At 44.1% G+C, this 19,519-nt stretch overlaps 1 protein-coding gene across 1 annotated transcript in view; it reads left to right on the top strand.

The window, feature by feature from the left end:
• BOD1 (biorientation of chromosomes in cell division 1) overlaps positions 1 to 4,732 on the top strand; it is a 5,631-nt gene extending 899 nt beyond the window's left edge. Inside the window, exons 2-4 of the mRNA XM_009882097.1 lie at positions 1,149 to 1,273; positions 3,177 to 3,377; positions 4,605 to 4,732. Coding sequence (XP_009880399.1) covers positions 1,149 to 1,273; positions 3,177 to 3,375 — 324 coding nt within the window. The 3' untranslated portion in view covers positions 3,376 to 3,377; positions 4,605 to 4,732. The remainder of the gene's footprint in view (positions 1 to 1,148; positions 1,274 to 3,176; positions 3,378 to 4,604) is intronic.
• Positions 4,733 to 19,519: the final 14,787 nt, after the last annotated feature.

The raw sequence follows: 19,519 nt of genomic DNA, 5'->3' as shown, positions 1-19,519 counted from the left end.
GGTTTCACGCCCCCGCTGCGACCGGCATCTGTCAGCCAGGCTGCGCTGGAGGGGGTCCTGGCTCAAAGCGGTAGCGACACCCCAGAGCAGAAACCGGCCAGAGAACAGGCTCAGACTTAGGCCGCATTAGGAAAACAGTCTCCGATAAGAACACAGCTCTTCTTCAGTGTAATTCTCACATTTCTAAAACAAGCGTTTAACCTTTCTTTCTTGAGTAGATGTTCTCAGACTATTGTTTAAAACTAATTTTCTCAGTCACAACATGAACTCCTGAGCATTTATTGGCAATATTGAAGTTGGATTGTTCACAATTGCCCTGTAAAAATTAAACACTGGTGTTTTGATTTCCCAAATTGTTATGCTTTCAGCAAGAGTCCTGTTCTGGGACTGGCAATTGTCATTCTAGGCCACCCCAGCAGCTATAGCAAAACCATTCCTGAAGCTGTCAGGTCATCTGCACAGAGCAGCCACAGGTCAGAGCGGCTTTGTCAGGATAGATGTACACTGCCCAGGACAGACATTGTATCTCTGTTATAAACCCTTTCATTCATTATCCCATATACATATCAAATTCTGAAATTGAAATGTTGCCACCCCCTTGTCCTTTTCTTTGCACAGTACCAGGATCTGGATAGTCCTATGTATTTATATGGGTTTGTTAGTTCAATTCCTGTTCACTGGAATTAAGTTTCCACTGATAAAACCCACATAATTCTTATCTTCTGTGTTACTGTCACAGAAGCAAATAATTAAGTTCTTTGTTAGTGACAATATTACTCAGCCAGTTTCCTAGAAATTCTGTGATGGAGGGATTCCAGACAGCAAGAACTCTTCTTAAACAAGTCCTGTCTACACAGGCAGTTTGCATTTCACCAAGTAATATTACAAGGAGACAACAATTTTAAAACCAATCTATCCAGCTATTTAAATTATTATAACAGCACACTGACCAGCAGTTCTTTGCAATTACCAGTTGTGTTCTTGGGTAAAACAAGCTTGCCTTTGTTCAGAAAGTGAAAGGATGGAGAATATAGACAAAAGAACAGTAGCGTACGTGACAAAAGATGTACTATGAAGGACTCTGGCAGGGGATTGTTTTGAGATCTCTTAGCTGTTTAACTGGATTTTTTTATTATTTTTTTTTTTAGCCAGCCTATCAAAATTTGAGGCAGAAAGTAGACAACTTCGTATCAACCCACCTGGACAAACAGGAATGGAATCCAACAATGAACAAAAACCAGCTACGAAATGGGCTAAGGCAGAGTGTGATTCAGTAAGTAAGCAACATTCTGTAAAACAATGGCAATGCAATTTTACAAGTAATATATAACTATCTTATCACCTAGGTCAAGTAAGAATTTGCAGAATTTTTTCACAACACTTTCTGTTGTGCTCTCCTGAGTTTCATTATAATAGTAGATGCAGTCTTAACTGTCATTAAAATGCCTACATTGCATATAACCAACTGCAAATAACCAACACTGTGCCTGCTAGCAAAACTGTACCTGATGTGCTGAGCTGAATGGCCTTGATCTTTATTTTCAGAAAGGGGAAGAACCTACATCACTTAAAGAAAAAATCCTGAAGATACCAAAGTTTGTTTAAGTAGACTCTGACCACTAGCAGGCAGTAGTCAAACTGGGCTAGCCTGATTTCATACAGCAGAGGGTAGCTTTCGTACAGCTATTGAAGACAGTACATTTCCAGCATGACAGGAAAGCCAGCTTAAACTATACCGCTTAGAGATTTAGGTTTAGTATCTCTTGCTGCTAACTCACTGCAGTCTGAAGCACGAGCCTTAGCTTGTTTGACAAAAAGTCATGGGTAGAAACTTTATAGTAAAAGTTGTGGGGAAAGGGGCAGTAGGGAACTTGATAATGGCGTTTATTCTTATAAGGAAAGCTATTAGAATATCTTCACAGGCAGAAGAAACTATTTCAGAGCACTGATAGAACCGGTACATCATTAGTATGTAACATTAGCTTGTTTAATGTGTCACTAGAGAAGGGAGTGTCCACTGGAAGTACAGAATTTCCTGTCTTTACTTGGAGTCCTTGAAACATGTTTGTCAATGCTTCCTCTTATTTCACATTACTGTACCAGTAGAACGAAGCGGACAATTGAAAATTGCTGTATCAGTGTCGTGCTTTAGCCCTGTCGTGAGAAGAATGTAAAGTGCTCCCTTAAGTAGGCTAATAGTACAAAGAATAGACACAAATATTAGAGAGTTTGAAGAGTCCGTGTCACTCCTGTAGTTGCAAGACTGAGCACTGAGGGTGTCGAGATGTGTATGTCCTTTGTTGCATGCACATATATATGTGTGCTGTTACCTGGAGGTGACATGGTGTTCCGGGACCCTGCACCCACTCGCTCACCAGCATTCACGGCCTTATTAGTCTTGTGGCTGCTTTTCCCAGTGCCAGGCAACATCTCCATTTCCTGTCCCCTGCTCCATTGCAGACATGACTTAAGCCTGCTAGACAGCCTGTGCCCCACAATCCAAGAGTCTGACGCAGCCCCTGAAGTAATAAGTCACTTGAATTACTAGTGTTCAGTTCCAGAAACTTTGCTGTGTGCTACATGTGCTTGTTTTTATAATTAATACCCATCTGTCTAGACTAACAGTTACAAGGAGTGAGTGACAGCATTAGGGGGAAGGCCTCTTCTCCCTCAAGTCAGCTAAACCAACCAACCAACCAAAACCACTTTATAGTTTCTACCATTTTCTTCACTGTTATGTTCACCCTTACACTGTCCTTTTGGGTGCTCTTTAATTTTCCCGGAAAAAAAAAAAAAAAAAAAAAAAAAAAGAGACGGCTCTCACCTGCCCTCCTCCTCAGAATAGCTTGTTTCCCTTGTTTGGGCCAAAATGTGTTTGTTTGCTTTCATGTTGACCTCATTTCCATATGAGCCCTATTAAAGTGGCTCTTGTCCAACATGTCATTTAAGTACCTGGGAGACCAGATGTCAGTTGTTAATTCTGTAGGGAGAAGCGAGAGGGGGTGGGGAGGAATAGGTGATTGAAACGACTCCCTGTTAAGGATCTACTGAGTGGGCTGCAGTTCTCACCATGTTAATGCTAATTGCAGTTGACAGGAGGACTCTGGAGAATTACTGGAGGAGATTGGGGAGAAGTTTTTCAGAGGAGCTGAATGACTCCTTTGTCTTTGTTCAAGGTCAGGAATGCTGGAAGCTGGAGTGGACAGAATTATTTCTCAGGTGGTGGATCCAAAACTAAACCACATCTTCAGGCCCCAGATAGAGAGGGCGATTCATGAATTTTTGGCTGCACAAAAGAAAGAGGAAAGTGTGCCAGCTCCTCCTCCAGAGCCTGAGAATAAGGATCCTCCTGCTCCATCTCAGGATGCCTCCTAAAGGTCTTGTATCTCTGCACTTACTACTTACGTTTTTCATGTACCTCATCTCTGTAGCTTGTATAACGCAAGACAGAGAAGACATTGTATTCTTCCTGACTTGACAGGGAGGACACTTAGATCATCAGCATGTTGTCAATGTCAGCCAGTCATCTGAGCTGCTTCCACTTAAGTATCTGCTAAAAATACATTAGGACTGAAGACATAGGTATGATGTAAAACAGCTATCAAGGAACACTGTGGACTCTGCCAATGCTGGTTTTGGATCAGGCCAAAAGGCCTTTTATTCCTGTAAAAGCATATCCAGCAGTGATTGACGTGGAATTGGCCGGGTAGCTTTCACAACAATATCAAATGGATTAAAAATATATATCCTTTACTGAAATACAGCTGAAAGTAGAGTGGTGACAAGTTATTGTGCTTTAGCATTGAAAGTTTTAGATAGCTCTTCTTTAGAACGTACACTGGAGTGTTGAATTGTTAGTGACTGAAGTGTTCACTGCTGGAGTAAGGGTAATGTCGCTGGGAGTGAATAACTGTTCATTCCAAACGGACTGGTTTAAATAGAGCAACCTATATCTTTCCAGCTGAAAGGACTGAGGGTGCCTTTGTTGCAAACAAGTTCATTCTGGCTTTTGTGATTAAAATAACTCAAGGGGCCTCAGGGAGCTATAATTGCTACTCTGTCTTAACACAAATGACTGTGCACCCATCTCTGCTAAGGCCCTGTATCTTAACATTATGTGAATATTGAGGCCTGTGCGCACATTACTGAGGAATCACTATCTTGATGGAAACTTTCAATCTGCAGCTTTTCTGGGGAACTTAAAACCATACTGCATGAAAAGAAGTTAATTGCAAATTGTTCTATCTGCTAGGGCTTTCTGAAAGCAAAGATTTTCCTTATAATCTACAGCTGATTTATTTAGAAGGTATAAGTAACTTACAGTAGCTGTTCTTATGCTTAGAATTATTAGATCAATTAGCATGACTTTTAATTTAAAAGTAGAAGTTAAAGTGCCTGTAGTATCATCCCGAGTTATTTAGTTATCTGTGACTTGCAGCCTTAATGCCTTGATAGATGTTTTGCATTTGTCCTGTAAAAGTAGTTTAAAGTCCATTATAACCTACAGCTAAGTGTTGCTGTTAGTGAATATATTCTAATCTATTCTCTATCCAAATGCATTTAACTCATGAAGGTACCATTGTCTAAACTCTTTTTTCTTGCAGTGAGTTCCTGATACTAAGCAGCTACAGGTGCAAAATACAAGTCCTGCTAGATTGGCAAGGGATTACTTGTTCCATTTGGTGCAGGATTGCTGTCTGCCAAAGATGATTAACCTTTATCAGACCTGTGGAAGGCATTGAAATCGGTGAAATTCAGATGCACCCGGAGTTCTGCGTGTGGAGGGACAACCAAAATGTGAAGATATTTTTGCTATTAACAGCAATACAGAGAGCAGCACGTATTCTTGTTAGTTGCACCTTCAGGCAAGCGGATAGGAAGTAAGAGGGAGTTGGCTCTTGTCTGGAGGGAGCAGGAAAGTGGTTTGAGATGATACTAGACTTGGGAGCAGGAAGAAGAGGTATTTTGGGGGGTGGGGTAGTCTCTTGGAGACCAAGTAAGAGCTGACAGATTTTCTGTGATACAGGGCAGACGAAAGGAAGTGTTATACACCTCTGCTGCATAACACAGCATTGAGTAGTAGGTGCCAAGTCAGGTGTAACTCACTGCACTGCCTGCTTTAGGAAAGACATTTCCTGTTTAAAACTGGAAAAAACACTTCAGGATCAATTATCTAGAGAGAATTTCTGTTGCATCGCAGGAAAATGTTTACAGTTGGCTATGACTATAGCTGATTTAATTCCTATTTCCTCGGTAACTCTGGGAAGCAAAGGGCACCAGAGTAGGTGATCAGTTTGAAACTTGTCTCTTTCAACTTGAAAGACTCTTCTTTCCCGTGAAATTTCTCAGGTGCCTAGTGGAAACTGTCCTATGCTTTCAGCTTGAATGCATGCAGTGTCCTCTGGATGACAGTCAATTAGAGAATGTGATCAAATATTCTGCCAGCAAATGTCCATACCTTTTGCAATAAAAGATTTCAAAAAGCCTCTTTGACTCCTAGCTTTTTCAGAACTCATTCATAAGGAAAAACTGCTTTAAAGAAATATTAGTTGCTGGAACCCTAATGGAAGCGTGACCTCACACAGTTCACAGATTAATCCAGGTTTGACAACAAGGGGTTATTAGTAGAAGCTATCATGAAATAAGATGGATATTAGTATTCCTCTCCATATAAAGTCTCTCTCAAAAAATCTAAATTATCAAAAACTGAGCAGACCTTACCTCACATCATTTATGAGGTATAAATCCTGAGTAAGTTCAGTCTGGTGCTAGTGATGGTGAAGGCACGTTCAACCTTGTGAAAACAATGCACTTCTGGCAATAGGCTATTCCATAAGCAATCTTTTATGAAACTAATAACTGCCTATGTCATTGAATAACGCTTAATGTTTGAATCCTTGCCATTCACGAGCTACACACCTCAACTACAGCCTTACCCACAGGCCTTGTATGTGGACAGATGCAATTCCAGCTGTACTCTGCTCCCTTTTCAAAACAGGTTAATTTGTAGGGAAGATTGATGCTGTGGTTTAATCTTGTAGCTAGCTCATTTTGCTTAATAGCTCTTCTCGACGCAGTTACATACAGAAATGGAGATGACAGAACATCTGCTATTTTAAACCCTTCACAAGAGAGCGCTGTGAACTTCACCGCTGCAGGATTCCAGGATTCCAGTGAGTTTGCGGTCTGCACAGTGCTGTACAGCCCTGCTGATACAGGTTCCTTCTGTCAAAATTTTTTATTCCATTTAAGACTGTTCCTCTCAGAATGGGAACTTAAATTCCTGTACTTTTTAGTGATAAATATATTGGCTGCGACCTTCCTGATACAGTTTGAAAAAAATCTGTATTTTTGGGATAATCTGATTGTGTGGCTTCACTCTCACTGTTACACAGTCTGTATTCCTGCTATGAAACAGGACAAGGGGTATGTGAGGAAAGGGCTCTCTCCTGCATGTTGATTTGGTGGTTAAAAGAGTGCTCCAAATCAGTAGTAGGTGTTTTCCCTTAGAGCCTTAAGGGCAGCTCTTGGCAGGAAAATATCCATCTTTTACCTCCTGGTAGGGTGTCTCGACCATTTTTTTGAAACTGAGCCATTTATGCAGGGGGGAAAAAAAAAAATCAAGAGTCTAGAAAGAGCAAGTGAAAAGGATTCTAATTGTGCTTAGACAAAGTCTGGATTACAGTAGTAGTAGTTAGAGAGCAGTTTTTAGGTAGAGCTGGATTTATTGCAGTGAAGAGGGGATCTGAACCTGTGTTCCCTAACTCTGACAAATTCTCTAAGAGCTGAGTGAAGGACAATACATTCAGCCACCATAGTTTTTAAAAGGTTTTTCCATTGTTCTGTCTTTGAACGTGGTGCTGTGTTCAACTCTGAACGCTAACGCTGTGCCACTGCTGTCCTTTTAGTTGGCCTCAGCTCTATGCTCAATGACTATGGGAACTTTCAGATCAGAACTGAGGCACCTAATGAGATTAGGCCACCAATCCACATTTGGGATCTAATTTTTGGGCTCTAAAGTCCTTGCTTCAGATCAGAGCCTTGGAAGTAACAAGCTTTGGAAGTGTGCCTTACATCTAATGGGGCAGTGAGAAAAACCACCAAGTCCTTACCACGATGAAGAAATGGTAGGTAGTGCCCTTTGATTATATACATTTGTCTCTGGAAACTCATAGAAATAGGATTCCAGACTTAACTCAATGATACTATAGAAATCTTCACACCAGAACAAAAGAACAAGTTTGTACCTAATGTAGAAGTGAAATCGTTCCCTTGTGCAGTGGGATGTCGGACTAAAGTCAACATACTAGTCTGTTTACATCTCTATGCTGGATATGTTAAATACAGTCCAAAGAGTCTGGTGAGGTGGACAGGTCGAAGACACTTGAATAATTCAAGAAGCACTTAGATGCCATTGTGGAGCTGACTGGGCAGGGCTGTACAGCAGGCGGATGAGCCTCAGTGGTCAAATGGGCCTCCTCTTTGATCTCAGAGTCCTTCCCGCATTCAAGCTGACTGTTCCTGTTCCGTGGACAGTCATTAAGTACCTTGAATTTTCTTTTTCAGATGAATACGTTCATGCTTTTAACATATTCCAAGAGATCGCACCATTTCTTTATCTGATACACCAATAATGTGAAGGAAGCTTAAAAGATTTTCTGCCTCCTTGGCTTTGCCTGTCCCAGCCACACGCATTTGTTTCTGCCCAGTCACAAGACACCAACAGCAATTTAAAGAAAACATGCAGGGACTTTGAGTGGCATTCTTGGAAAACCAGCCGTGCCACTCCGTGGCTGCTCTGCTCCACGGAAATGCCGGAGTCCCCAGCCTACAGGAGCCAGCCTGGCCCAGCAGGTAGGTGCTAGATTAGAAACCAGGAGGTACAAGTTCTCTACAGTCCTGCTAGCCCACAGCCGTGCCTGTGGCTAGTTGTTTTACCTGTTTGCTTGCCCATAAAGTGAAGATAATTATCCCATTCAGTGTCAGATCATGACTTCAGAATTAGAAGCAGATGGATTGAGCTATGAACCGATGAACCTAGTTTCACAAGCCCTGTGAAACAGGGAAAAGCCCAACCCAAACAACCCACAAACCTATCTAGAAAGACTGCATTGCCACACGTCAGTCAATCATCCTGGCACTTGCCAATCCCAGCCAGGTGGTGCATAAGGCAGTGCCTGAAATTCCAGCTGTTGCTTGGCTAGTAAAAGAATTACCACACATCCCATATGATTAAAATACAGTAAAGCAAAAAACCACCCTGATTATAAGGTGGGGGGAAGAAGGGAAAGCAGGGTGCCACTGATGGCTGCCACCTGAAAAGCCATGAGCAGATGTCAGCACTCTCCCCTCCAGCACTGCCTCAGCTACTGCACTTTCCTGGGTTGCCTTCAGGGTTGATGCATCTCCGAGGTCACTTTAGCCAGACAAGCCAGAGCACAAGGAAGTGGGTCGTATTAATTAACTGTCACCAGCTGACTCTCCTGGCAAAAGCAGGCTTGAGACATTAGTCTGGACACCAACTGTACGGTGCAGGTTTTTGTAGTTTTCCTGCAGAGCCGGGTGTCCTGGTGGGGCTGTAACCCACGTATCCAAATCCCAGCAAAACAGAAAATGCCCATGTCCCATACTCGAGATAATCCAAAACTCCACCAGATACATAATTCTTAAAACTTTCAAAGACATTGAACCCTAATGCTCTTTAGTGAAAGACAAGTATAATCAGGTTCTCGAGTGAATCAACTAAATTTTACAGTCTTACTAGAGAAGATAAGAAGGGGAGGCTTTCATAGCTGCTCTGGGAATTCTCATATCATGCAGACATCTCAGTTCAAGTGTTGCTTGCAGCACTGCAGAACTTTTCTTACTTTCCCATCATATATTTTCCCTTCTTCATGTCGAAACCTGAACTGCAGCCTTACAACAGTTTTGATGCTTTTTCCTTTGACAGTGTCCCAAATACTGTAATGTGAGAAAAACAGAGCAGAAGTCCATTGCCTGTCCCCCATTATTCCCGAGACCTATATGCGTAACCAAACAACGTACGTACCACCAAACACACAAAGCAATCTAGGTGGAATCACAATGATGTTATTTTTATGAACATACATATTTTAGTCCAGGAGAAACTTAATTACAAGTACTGAACAGGAATTAAGTGATGAATAATGTGTTTATAACATATTCTTGAAGTAAAACTGATTTTTACTGTAAGTGATTAATAGGCATTATATGATTTTTACTTTATTTTGCAACTTCTCATGCAAGTGTTACATAAAATAAATAGCTGCTCCCCCAGACACTTGCTACGTAGCTGTTCTGTGACAACGACTCCAGGGACACTTGTTTAAATTTAACCTGAAACATATTGCCAACACAGCAAGACAGTCACCACAGCTCCTGACCATCCTAACAAGACCATAGTTTCACCTGAGCCTGGATTTTGGACACATGCATTTTTGCACATAGCACTTTTGCAGCTGCAAAGGTGGCTGTCGAGCAGGTCATTTGGTTCAGGCTCAATACTACAGCATTAATTTAACATCACCAGTTCAAGAGACATCTCACTGTCAGGTAGCAAAGCTGCTAAGTGACAAAGAAAAAGTAACTCACTGAGCAAAGACTCAAACCCAACCAGTTCTCTGCCCTCATCAGCTACTTTTCTGACTAGGATCTAGACCATTGGCAAGTCAGACACTGACTCAGGGAGACTTCACCAAAAGAAGCAGAATCAAAATTGCCATTATATATTCAGCCTCTGCCTAAACCAGCCAGTATTTTCCAAGGACAGTTCTGCCATTTGTAACCACATCCCATCCTAGAGTTAGCACGACATCTCCGTCTGGTCCAGCTGAACCCACCCCAAGTCTCTGGATCAATCCCTGAGTGACTGCAAGCATGTTTGTTAGATCAGACCCCTGTAACTAAACACCTAAATCCAAGCATATCTTGTGCAGGGAGCACAGCCAAATGGGAGACAGTAATATGTTAGAAGATCTCTCATCTTTGGTTTCTTGCCTCATTGGTACCCAGGCCTTAGTCATCCCCCAAGTACTCCCATATCATGGTAACACAGTTCAAAGTTTAAAATTTATTACAGAATTCACAAACAGCCCCATTTTGAATCTTGATACCAGATGAGCGGGACACCCGGATTCCCAGCATACGAGTCAGGCAACAAAACCCCTCTCCGGGAAAGGGGAATAATCACGACTGTCTGGAGGCAACTCCAAACCACAACCCCAAATCCTTGGCACCGAGAGGGATCAAACTTGGGGCCCTGTCAGGACAGTGGGTCAAACCCACCCCTGCCCCAAACACTGAGCTAGTCATTGCCACAGCACACTGAATCCACACCGGAATCAATATCGGGATCTTGAACCCGAATCATGTCCAGGTCCGCTTCCTCTCCTGTTTTTAGGACAAGCATGACTGATTTTAACGAGGCACAGCCAATATGACTGGAAGAGAGTTTTCAATATATCATTTTGAGCTCAGCCAGAAGAAGGGGCACCAGGAGGGTTAGAAATCATACCTGGAACATTTAATTAAGCATTTTACTCTCTTTTCACCATGTCACTAGAAAGAGCGAAAATAGCACGCACTGTCACAACACCTCTCGTATGCCACCTGCTTCAAGCACACCGCTACTCCAGGACCATGGGCATCAGTGGGTACCAGCTGAGTTTTCTGACTGCACCTTCCTTCTCAGTAAACGGGGCATAGCTGCGATTGCCACCGAGCAGGATCCCCCATTCTCCAACTTTTTGCTAAACCGGAGACCAGTTTCTCCAGTTCAAACCTGCAAGGAACTGGAGCAGTTTAACTCTTTCACAGATATTTTCCTGCTTACGCTGAAGCGAAAAATATATTTTACTACCTTCTTGAAAGAGAGGTCGGCTTAACTCCTCATGAGCAGTCAGGGCCCCTCACATCCACATCCACCAAAGCTGATAGGCACAGGGAGTCCCTATGAAAAGCTGTGTGTGCAGCGCAGCCATTCTGAATTTGGCCATAAGAGGGAGATAAACTATTGCTTCATTTCTCAGTCTTGATGCCTCCTTACAAAACCTGAGCAGATTCACGAGTCCAAAGCCTTTGCTGACTCCTGCGTGAATCAACTCAGCAAGGTGTGGAGAAAGCTCTCACAAAGCGTTTCCACGAACTCTGACTATACTTGTCTAATGCACATCACACTGCGATTTCTCAAGAGGTTTAATAGTGGGAAACATATATTAATTAAGATTAGGCAGAGTTTGGGGAGAAAAGTGAATAGCCCAAGTGATCGGTGACAAAACCACAGATTTAGAATGAGAAACTGTAAATCCTGACCTACCCAAATCTGTAATTCACTGATCTGGTCTGGTGTGAACAAGGTTGAGGCTAAAACACTGGCACGAATGCCTGGGGCCCCAGATGGTAGTGCCACGAGATTGTATCAGAACCATTGCTTCAGTTCTTGCATTTCTGTGATTCAAGTGTCGATCCCGTAACAGTGCCAAGTCAGCCTCGGAAACATGACTGGGCAGCAACCAGCCCGGCAACAACTGCCCTCGTCTAGACGCCGTCAGAAGACACGGCGCAGAGAAATGTGCTACCTCAGCCATCAGACCAGGGGCTGGCTCCACTGAAAATTCCCTCCAGCACTGGGACAGGCCCAAGGAAAGGCACCGCAGCAGAACACAACGAGTCCAACCCTCCTGTCCAGGGTAAAGGAGCGTGAGGACCTCGCATTTCACCCATTCCATCTTGCTGACTCTTGTACCAGGAAATCCATGCCTTTTGCACTACTGCCTTGATAACAGATACCTGTTCACTTGGAAAAATAGAAAATAAAATCCCCAAACCAGTTCAGGTCTTGGCCCTACAAAGAATTCACATAAGGACAGAAGGCTGCTGTTTACTTTGCAGAGCTGGGGCCTTTGGGAAGTCCAAGCAGCTTCATACAGTAAATGCACCCATTTTGCAAAGGATTTGTAAACAGAAATAGAAAACCATGACATCCGTGAGTTTCGTATTTCATTGCAACTCTGCAGAAGAGAGATAAAATAATCCTGCTTCAGAGAACACTCATAAAGTTTCACATTTTCTACAAAGGGGCAGCACAACTGTAGCAAAAACAAAAAAAAAAAAGACCACCAGCCACAAAACCCAGCCATAAAACTTCCTCCACAGCACTCCCTGTGAGAAACCAACACATTAATCACCCCCTTCCATCTCCTCACATAACAGCATTCACCTCCACCACCAGCTCCTCCTGTGAAGACTTAGTCCTGCAGGTAAGTTATCTCCAACTTCTACCATCAAAACAAGCATTGTCTTGAGCAAGACAACCAGCCTCAGAGGTCACCAACACCAGCTCTTGACCTGGTCTCCTCCAACACCAGCCCCTGAGCTCCACACCTTCCACTCACTGGCTTCCGTGACCAGCAAAATCCATGCTACAAACACAACACCTTGCAAAAGACACCCTACCAATACAAGACCTCACAAGGAAACCCAAATAAAGTCCAAGACAACCTTACCTTGCTCTGGAGAACCATCCACTCCATCCACCCCGGGCACAGGCTGTGTTCCCATCTGGCCCAGCCCCGGTCACAGGGTCTCAGCAGAGCAATTGAGCTCACCTGCACCCAGGGCACACCTGAGCCGTTACCTTCCCTCCCCTGGGGGAAGGGGGAATCCACGCTGCTTCACCTGTGAAAAGGATAATCAGCTGTCTCCAACCCTGCCTGGATTTCCACTTCCTAACAGGGGATCCTGGATGTAGCCATCATCTAATGCAAAAGCCCATCTTTCCTGAAATGGTGTGGAAAAGTGGGATTTGGCAGCTGCTGGCCCCGCAGGTGAGAGCTGATGTTTCCAGCTCACTACTGACTTAAGCATGCAGAAGTGGCAGGTCCCCAAGGCTGACACTGCTGACACAGCACCCCACCCCCTCTCCAGGGATGGCATGAAGGTGCAAGGGTGGGGGGTGTCCAGCAGCCCCCTTGAGCCTTTCATTATAGGGACAGATTTCTTTCCCGTTTTTCAACAGAGTAACCCCAGTGTCGTTTCTCGGGGATACCAGGGGGGTACCAGGGCAGCCAGGATGTCACTCCATCTTGAACAGATTTACATCAGCCTCCCTGACCCCCATCACTGTTGGAGAGCCGCAGGGGTCCAGCAGACACCCGTTCCAGCTCCAACTCCAACATGCACAGGGAGGGGGTTGCTGAGGCAACAGCACGCCTTATTTAACCGTTATTTAACCCATCTCACCCTCCCCCCCCCGGCCCGCCACTGCCGACGTGCACAACCGAGGGTACGGCTTTTATTAGGGTGGGATTTTGCAGCCGCCGGATTTATGAGACGTCCCCGACCGCCTGCCCTCGCCAGCGGCCCTGCGAGATGATGGGTTTGCAAAGCTCAGCTCCGGGGCAGACAGCGGCTTCCACCAGCCAGCAGGATGCCCTCTGCAAAGGGCAGGGCAAACAGGTGAAAAAGAGTTTTATGAAAAAGGCAACCCCAAGGCATGAACCGAGACATGAGATTTATTTTTTTCAGAGGGCCATAAAATCACAGTTTGTCAGACGGAAACCAAACTCCATCCCCAAGATGCTGCTATTTTGGCACCAGTCTCGCTGCAGGGCTGCTGAGGACAATGAGGGGCTGAAATGGGGTGGGTTGCCCCCGAGCACAGCTCTCCCAAAAGCTGCGGTGCTTTTTGGGTAGAAAATAAAATGTTTTCTGGTTAGGAAAACTCACTGACTCTCAAACCAAATTTCCTCACAAATCACATGTTTTGGGAAGCTGGTCTCCTCCACAGAAAACAGAAGAAAAAGCGGAGACTTGGTGGGTAAACCTCACCCTGGTCCCTGTTGGTTAAGCCGGGTTTTTATAGGTTTTGTATCAAGGCAGGTTTTGCTGTTGGGGTTTAATGGGTGGCACTGGGGCTGCCATGCAGAGCCCAGGGAGGGGGGTGGTCACATGTCCCTACCAAAGTCTTGCTGCCCTGCAGAGCTGCCTGAAGTAAGTTATAGTGGGAATTTGTGCGTGAAAACCAAGGAAGCACATGAATGAGGTTCTACCACGTATGGAAGAACGATTTTCATGCTGTGGTACACTTAGGGGCAAGGGCTAGCAACTCCGCATCACCGCAGAGAGCACACGGACACCTATATGAAGCCGCTGAAACCACCCATATAAAGAGGCAACCGATGTCTTGGCCCATACTGCAGGCACAAAAAAATTCAGGGAAGCATGCCTTTGGGTGTGTTTTAAATTAAATATTAGGTGCCTCTGCAGCTTGTCGATCCCTAGTGAACAGCCACTGGAGAGAAGTGCTCACTATCCCAAAGTCAGGGGAAACTTCCAAGCTTGTAATAAAAAAAAAAAAAAAATATGCGGGCCCATAGGATTTCCTGAACAGGATTATTCCAAGTCTAAGGACAAATCTCGTTTTTGATTTGATTATCTGTCATCTCACAATTAGAAGCATTCATGAGATGATTAGCTGCCTTGAAATTTGGTCTTACCAGGACAGATAAAACACCACCACCCCCTCCCCGAGTCTGTCCCTCTCAAGCTCAGCACCTCATCTATGCCCAGATGAAAAATTTCTCCCAGCCAGAAGAAGAGCTTTGCTCTGGAGGCTTCAGGACCTGGAGGACAGCAGTTCTGAGAAGCAGTAGAAGGACAGATGACAGAACTGCCTTTCTGGGTTTGAATCTAGCTGTGATGAATAATTTCAAATTTTTGTAGATGCAATTATGTATGTCATCCCATTCCTCTGTGAGAGGTATACACTTGACTGCAAAGACTGAAATCAAAGGGATACTAATGAAACTGGACTGAAGTGAAGGCAGAGCTCAGATACCAGCCTGCAGGACACCGAGTCACTGGGATTTACTGGAAGGCGATCAATGGAGAATAGTCCCAGCCAAACCAGCAGTTCCAACTTCTGCAAGCGTTAACCCAGGTCAGTTGCAATGCAAGAGCCCATCCAAGAGAAATAAAGGCATGGAAATAATGTTCTTGGGGACTGTAAAAGGGTTCCAAAAGAAACAAGCTTAGAAGATACTGGCTCATAATAGTAATTAAATCACTCTCACTGAAAAGCAGCTAAGTGATATATAGCAAAGAATTGGTCAAAATCCTAAGACTTTAATCAGAAATAACTGGAGAGTCCTTTACCAGTTTCCATGGAGGGAAGAGAGCCTGAATGGGCACAGATACCCCTAAACAGGGTTCTTCAGAAAAAAGTCTGAGGAATATGAGGAGGAGGAGACTGCAAACGAGATGATTGAAACCGCCAGTGCTGCATCAGGACCTCGCCTGTGACCGGTCTGTTCACATCCAGCACTTTCCACCAGCACTTGTCTCACTCTGCAAAATAACACATATTAATACAGCTGACACTTACCATATCATCCTGACAATCTGACTTTTATTTATACAAAAATCAGAGGCAAGGCTAAGTGGCAATAAAGTTTCAGAAGGTCTTAAAAGTTCTAGGAATTCTGAGCATTTTATTAGGTGAACTAGCAATTCTGCAGTAAAAATAGCTTCAGGTTTCGCTGTTCAATCTTACTTTTCCACATTGCTTTGAGCTTTCAAGATGTTAGAGTTCAGCCTGCAATGCACCTTGGGCTGCAGGCAGGGGATAAGTGCCCCTTCTGCAGAATATGAGAGTCCTTCCCATCATCCACGCTCTCGCATTTCTAGCAGAAGATGGTAATAAGCATAAAGGAAGAATAAAATCTAACTAATGGGACTTTAAACAATCAGAAAGAAAATTATGACAGCAATTATGACAGCTCAGTGCTTGGCAACACCTTCACCTTTCCCAGATGTCAGAGGATAAGCTATTTTTACTGAAAAAAGATGATAGAAACCAGGGCTTATTTGGACACCTGCAGCAGAAATTGATTTTAAGTGATCTGAGCTTTGAACGCAGGGTTTGGAGGCAACTCATTGGGCTTTGTTTTTCTGGAAGAGGGGACAGGCCATTTTCACATTTTTGGTGTAGGATCAGTCGCTTCACCGGAATGCCTGTCAGTCACATTTAAATATGTGCAATATTTACTTTTTTCACTCTCTGGACCTAGACATTTAATAGGCTTTAATTTTAGACTTTTGCATTGGACAAGATGAAAGTGGCACTTCCTCCTTTTAGGCACATCAGAGCTCCCTTTTTTTTTTTTCAAACTTTTTTTCTTGCTCCCTGTAGAGCAGAGAAAACTGTTCCCCAAACCACAGCACTATTTCCCTGTTCCCCTTTCATCTCAGCCGAGCCATAGTTTCATCTGCCAACACCACTGGCCTTCCATTTACAGTTGGTGACCACCAGTGCTAACTTAAGTCTGGCTCAGGTTTATTCATCCATCGTCTCCATCGTTCCTGCTCGAGCCCTGTGCTCAGCCGTGGCTGAAACCTCCCTTCTCCCTGAGCATCTGCTGAGCACACCGAGTCCGTTAGGGCAGGAGCACATCAGCTCCATGTGGCAGGAGCACTTGATCCATTGTAATATTGAGTTTCATCACGCAGCCTTCAGTTATATGACCCGGAATATTTGACCTGATGTCAGAGGGGGCCTTGGACTATTGAGATATTTCCCCAGGGCACCCTGCCCTCTTCCTACCAAAGGAATCCGATCCAGCAACAGGAAAGAGCGAGAATTTTCAGCTGTCCCCATCCCCTGTGAAATGGTCTGAGCTACATGTGCCTAATGTAAGGTGTCCCTTATCCGCTTGCTTTCTCCTTTTTTCCTCTCTAGGTACTAATCCTGCACTAATTTCTACTAATAGCCACATAAGATACTGTGATAAATTAAGTTCTTGCAAACACAATGTGTTTTTCCTTTTTCATAGCATCTTTTCCTAGCCCCACGTGGGCTCCAGACTTGCAAGGTGCCAAACAGCTGATAACCCTGTTCTCCCCCGAAATCAAGGCTGGCAAAAGGCATGCAGTATTTTGCAGCATCAAGCTGCATTTGTAGAATTTGTTTCATCCTTCACTGAAATCCAGATGCCTCTGGGAGCAGAAAAGGCCAGACATTTAACACAAATAAACCATAACACTTTAGGAGGGAGTGTGAACAAAACTACAGCAACATGGATTTAAAAAGAAAAAAGAAAAAAAAAAAAAGGAAAAAAGAGCAATAGCCCAACACATGCAAAATATGGGATCTTAATTGTTTCATCAGGTTAGTACCTCACCTGCACACCCCATTAGACAAGCAGGGTCTCCCACAGCAAACCATGGCCAGTATTAGCTCACAGACATCATTAACTAGCCCTAAGACTGGGTAACTTCAGCAAGTGCAGGCTGGTAAACCTCTCCTAAGCCGCTCAGCCATTCCCTGCCACCACTCAGTCACATCGCTTCCCAGAACAGCAAGTTTTCCATGGGAGAGTCCTGTGTAAGCATTGCTGTGCCTGTGCCCCCTTCACAGCCACTTCAGCCTCCTGCAAAGAACTACATGCACATGTACAACAGGGAGATTACTCCTGATATCAAAACTCACAGCAGTCGGGAGTTGATCCCCCCCCACTCCCATATCTGTTATCCTTGTGTTTTCTAACTCTGCCGACTACAAAAGGCGAAGTCCAGAACTCCACTTTTTTTTAAAAAAAGCTTTTCAAGTTTATTTTCTTGCTATCTACTGTTCTCATGCAGGGGGTTATTTTTAATGACCAAAGGGTCTTGAAAATTAAGAAAGGTGTCTGGATATAGAGTTATTACTGCTATTATTTAAACATCAGCATAGATTAAAAGACTACTCTTTTTAGGCTTTAGCAACTCAGAGGTGAAAAACTCTCTCAGAATATTTGCAGATGCCAAAATAGGGCTGGCTTCTGCAAGAAGCCACCCTTGAATGGGCTTTTGCCCCTAAATGATACACATTTCACAGATGCTTGGTCTGTCTCCCCAGAGTCCACAGTGTATGGACACGTCTTGGTCCAAGTGGCTGTTACTGGGCTATAGGTGATCCAAACATTCACATGTTGCTGACGGAAAAGTAATTTTTTGGCTTTTGCAATAGTGTGGGTGAGAGTGTCAGCTAGCAATTATTTGATCTGGCTTCTTTGCCCACATGGCATCTAGAAACTGTGCTTCATTAGGCTAGAAGTATACAAAAGCAAAGCACAGCCTCAACACTAAGGATGGAGTCAGGATCTCCTCTGTTCCGATTCCAGCTCCAGCTGGGATGCTACGCTTGACTTGGAGTAACTCTTTTAACCCCTGTGTATCCATTAACCCAACTTACAGAACAGGAAAGCAGCAACAACCGTCCCCCCAAATTGGCTTTAAGAGAATTAAGGTTTGAAGAATGTTCTGAAGATTAAATCCAGCCCCAGCACACACTCAAAAGCATCACAGTCACTTAAAACTGAATGGCATAATGGAGATATGTACAGCCACAGAGTCATTTGGAAAGTCCAGACAATAAGCACATCAATCAGGGCTGCTTCCTAAGGCAGACATCTAAATAAATGCTAATGAAGTCATTTCTACAACACCCCCAACCAATGGGGGCTGCAGTACTTAAAAGTAATAACAGCAGCGAGAACAGACTGTCCGTTAAAAAACAAAATAGAACATTGAAAAGCCAAAAAAGAAAGCAACAGTTTGTGCATTTCAGAGCTCTGAGAAACACTGTACCTTTGAGCCAGGCTTTTGTTCAAGTGAAGGCTTTTTTTCTTTCAGCCCTCCCTTACTTTCACTGCCTGCTTTATCATTCATGCTTTTCGCTTGCCACGTACCCAGATGCTACAAGAATGGGCAGACTGTGGGCCTAACCGAAGTCTACTGACATCAAAAGGCTCCCATTGACTTTAACGAACATTTAACCAACCCTCTATAAATCACTGAAAGTCAGTGATTAAACAGACAGCCCCTTTGGAATAGTGGAGAGACTAACATAACGCCCCTGAAATTTAGTTCCTATATTAACTCCAACCCTGCATGTTTGGGGGCAAGTCTACATCTGCTTTATTGCATAACCTCCATGCTGAGAGTACTTCAAAGAGAAGAAGAAATACTTTCTCTCCACGCCAGGGGAGAACCTCCATAACAGTGTCCCTATTTGGGGAGCTACATCCAAGCTGGTGGATGACTTTAGGCAACCCGTGGTGGAGGTCCATTTGAGGTCCATGACACACTCTCTGAATCCTGAGCCTACTGCGTTAACACAAGTAACTAATTGACCAGCTAGGTCTCCACAGTTGCCCGAGGTGCACTGGTGCACCAGCTCCCAGAGCCTCTCCAGCATGTGGCTCGCTCGTGCGCCTCAGCTAGTTACATGGAAATTTTTCGCGGCTGCATAAAGAACAGCACTGACGCACACCTCATCTCCGTGGGGTTGAAATGTGACTAAAGTCGTATCTTGTGGTGCACATAGCATGCATATTTGACCATGTCATCTGCCTGAGAAGTTGCTGACCTCCTGAAGTCCCCATTCTGAGCAGGCTGGGACAACCATCTTTCACTCATCTGTTAACACCTCCCAGCCAGTCACCAGTTCCTTCTGCACAAA

Source organism: Charadrius vociferus, unplaced genomic scaffold, assembly GCF_000708025.1.
Source record: "Charadrius vociferus isolate BGI_N301 unplaced genomic scaffold, ASM70802v2 scaffold3, whole genome shotgun sequence".
Classification (NCBI taxonomy): Eukaryota; Metazoa; Chordata; class Aves; order Charadriiformes; family Charadriidae; genus Charadrius; species Charadrius vociferus.
Note: the sequence above shows the minus strand (reverse complement) of the source record. Positions and strands in the feature narration are given on the sequence as shown.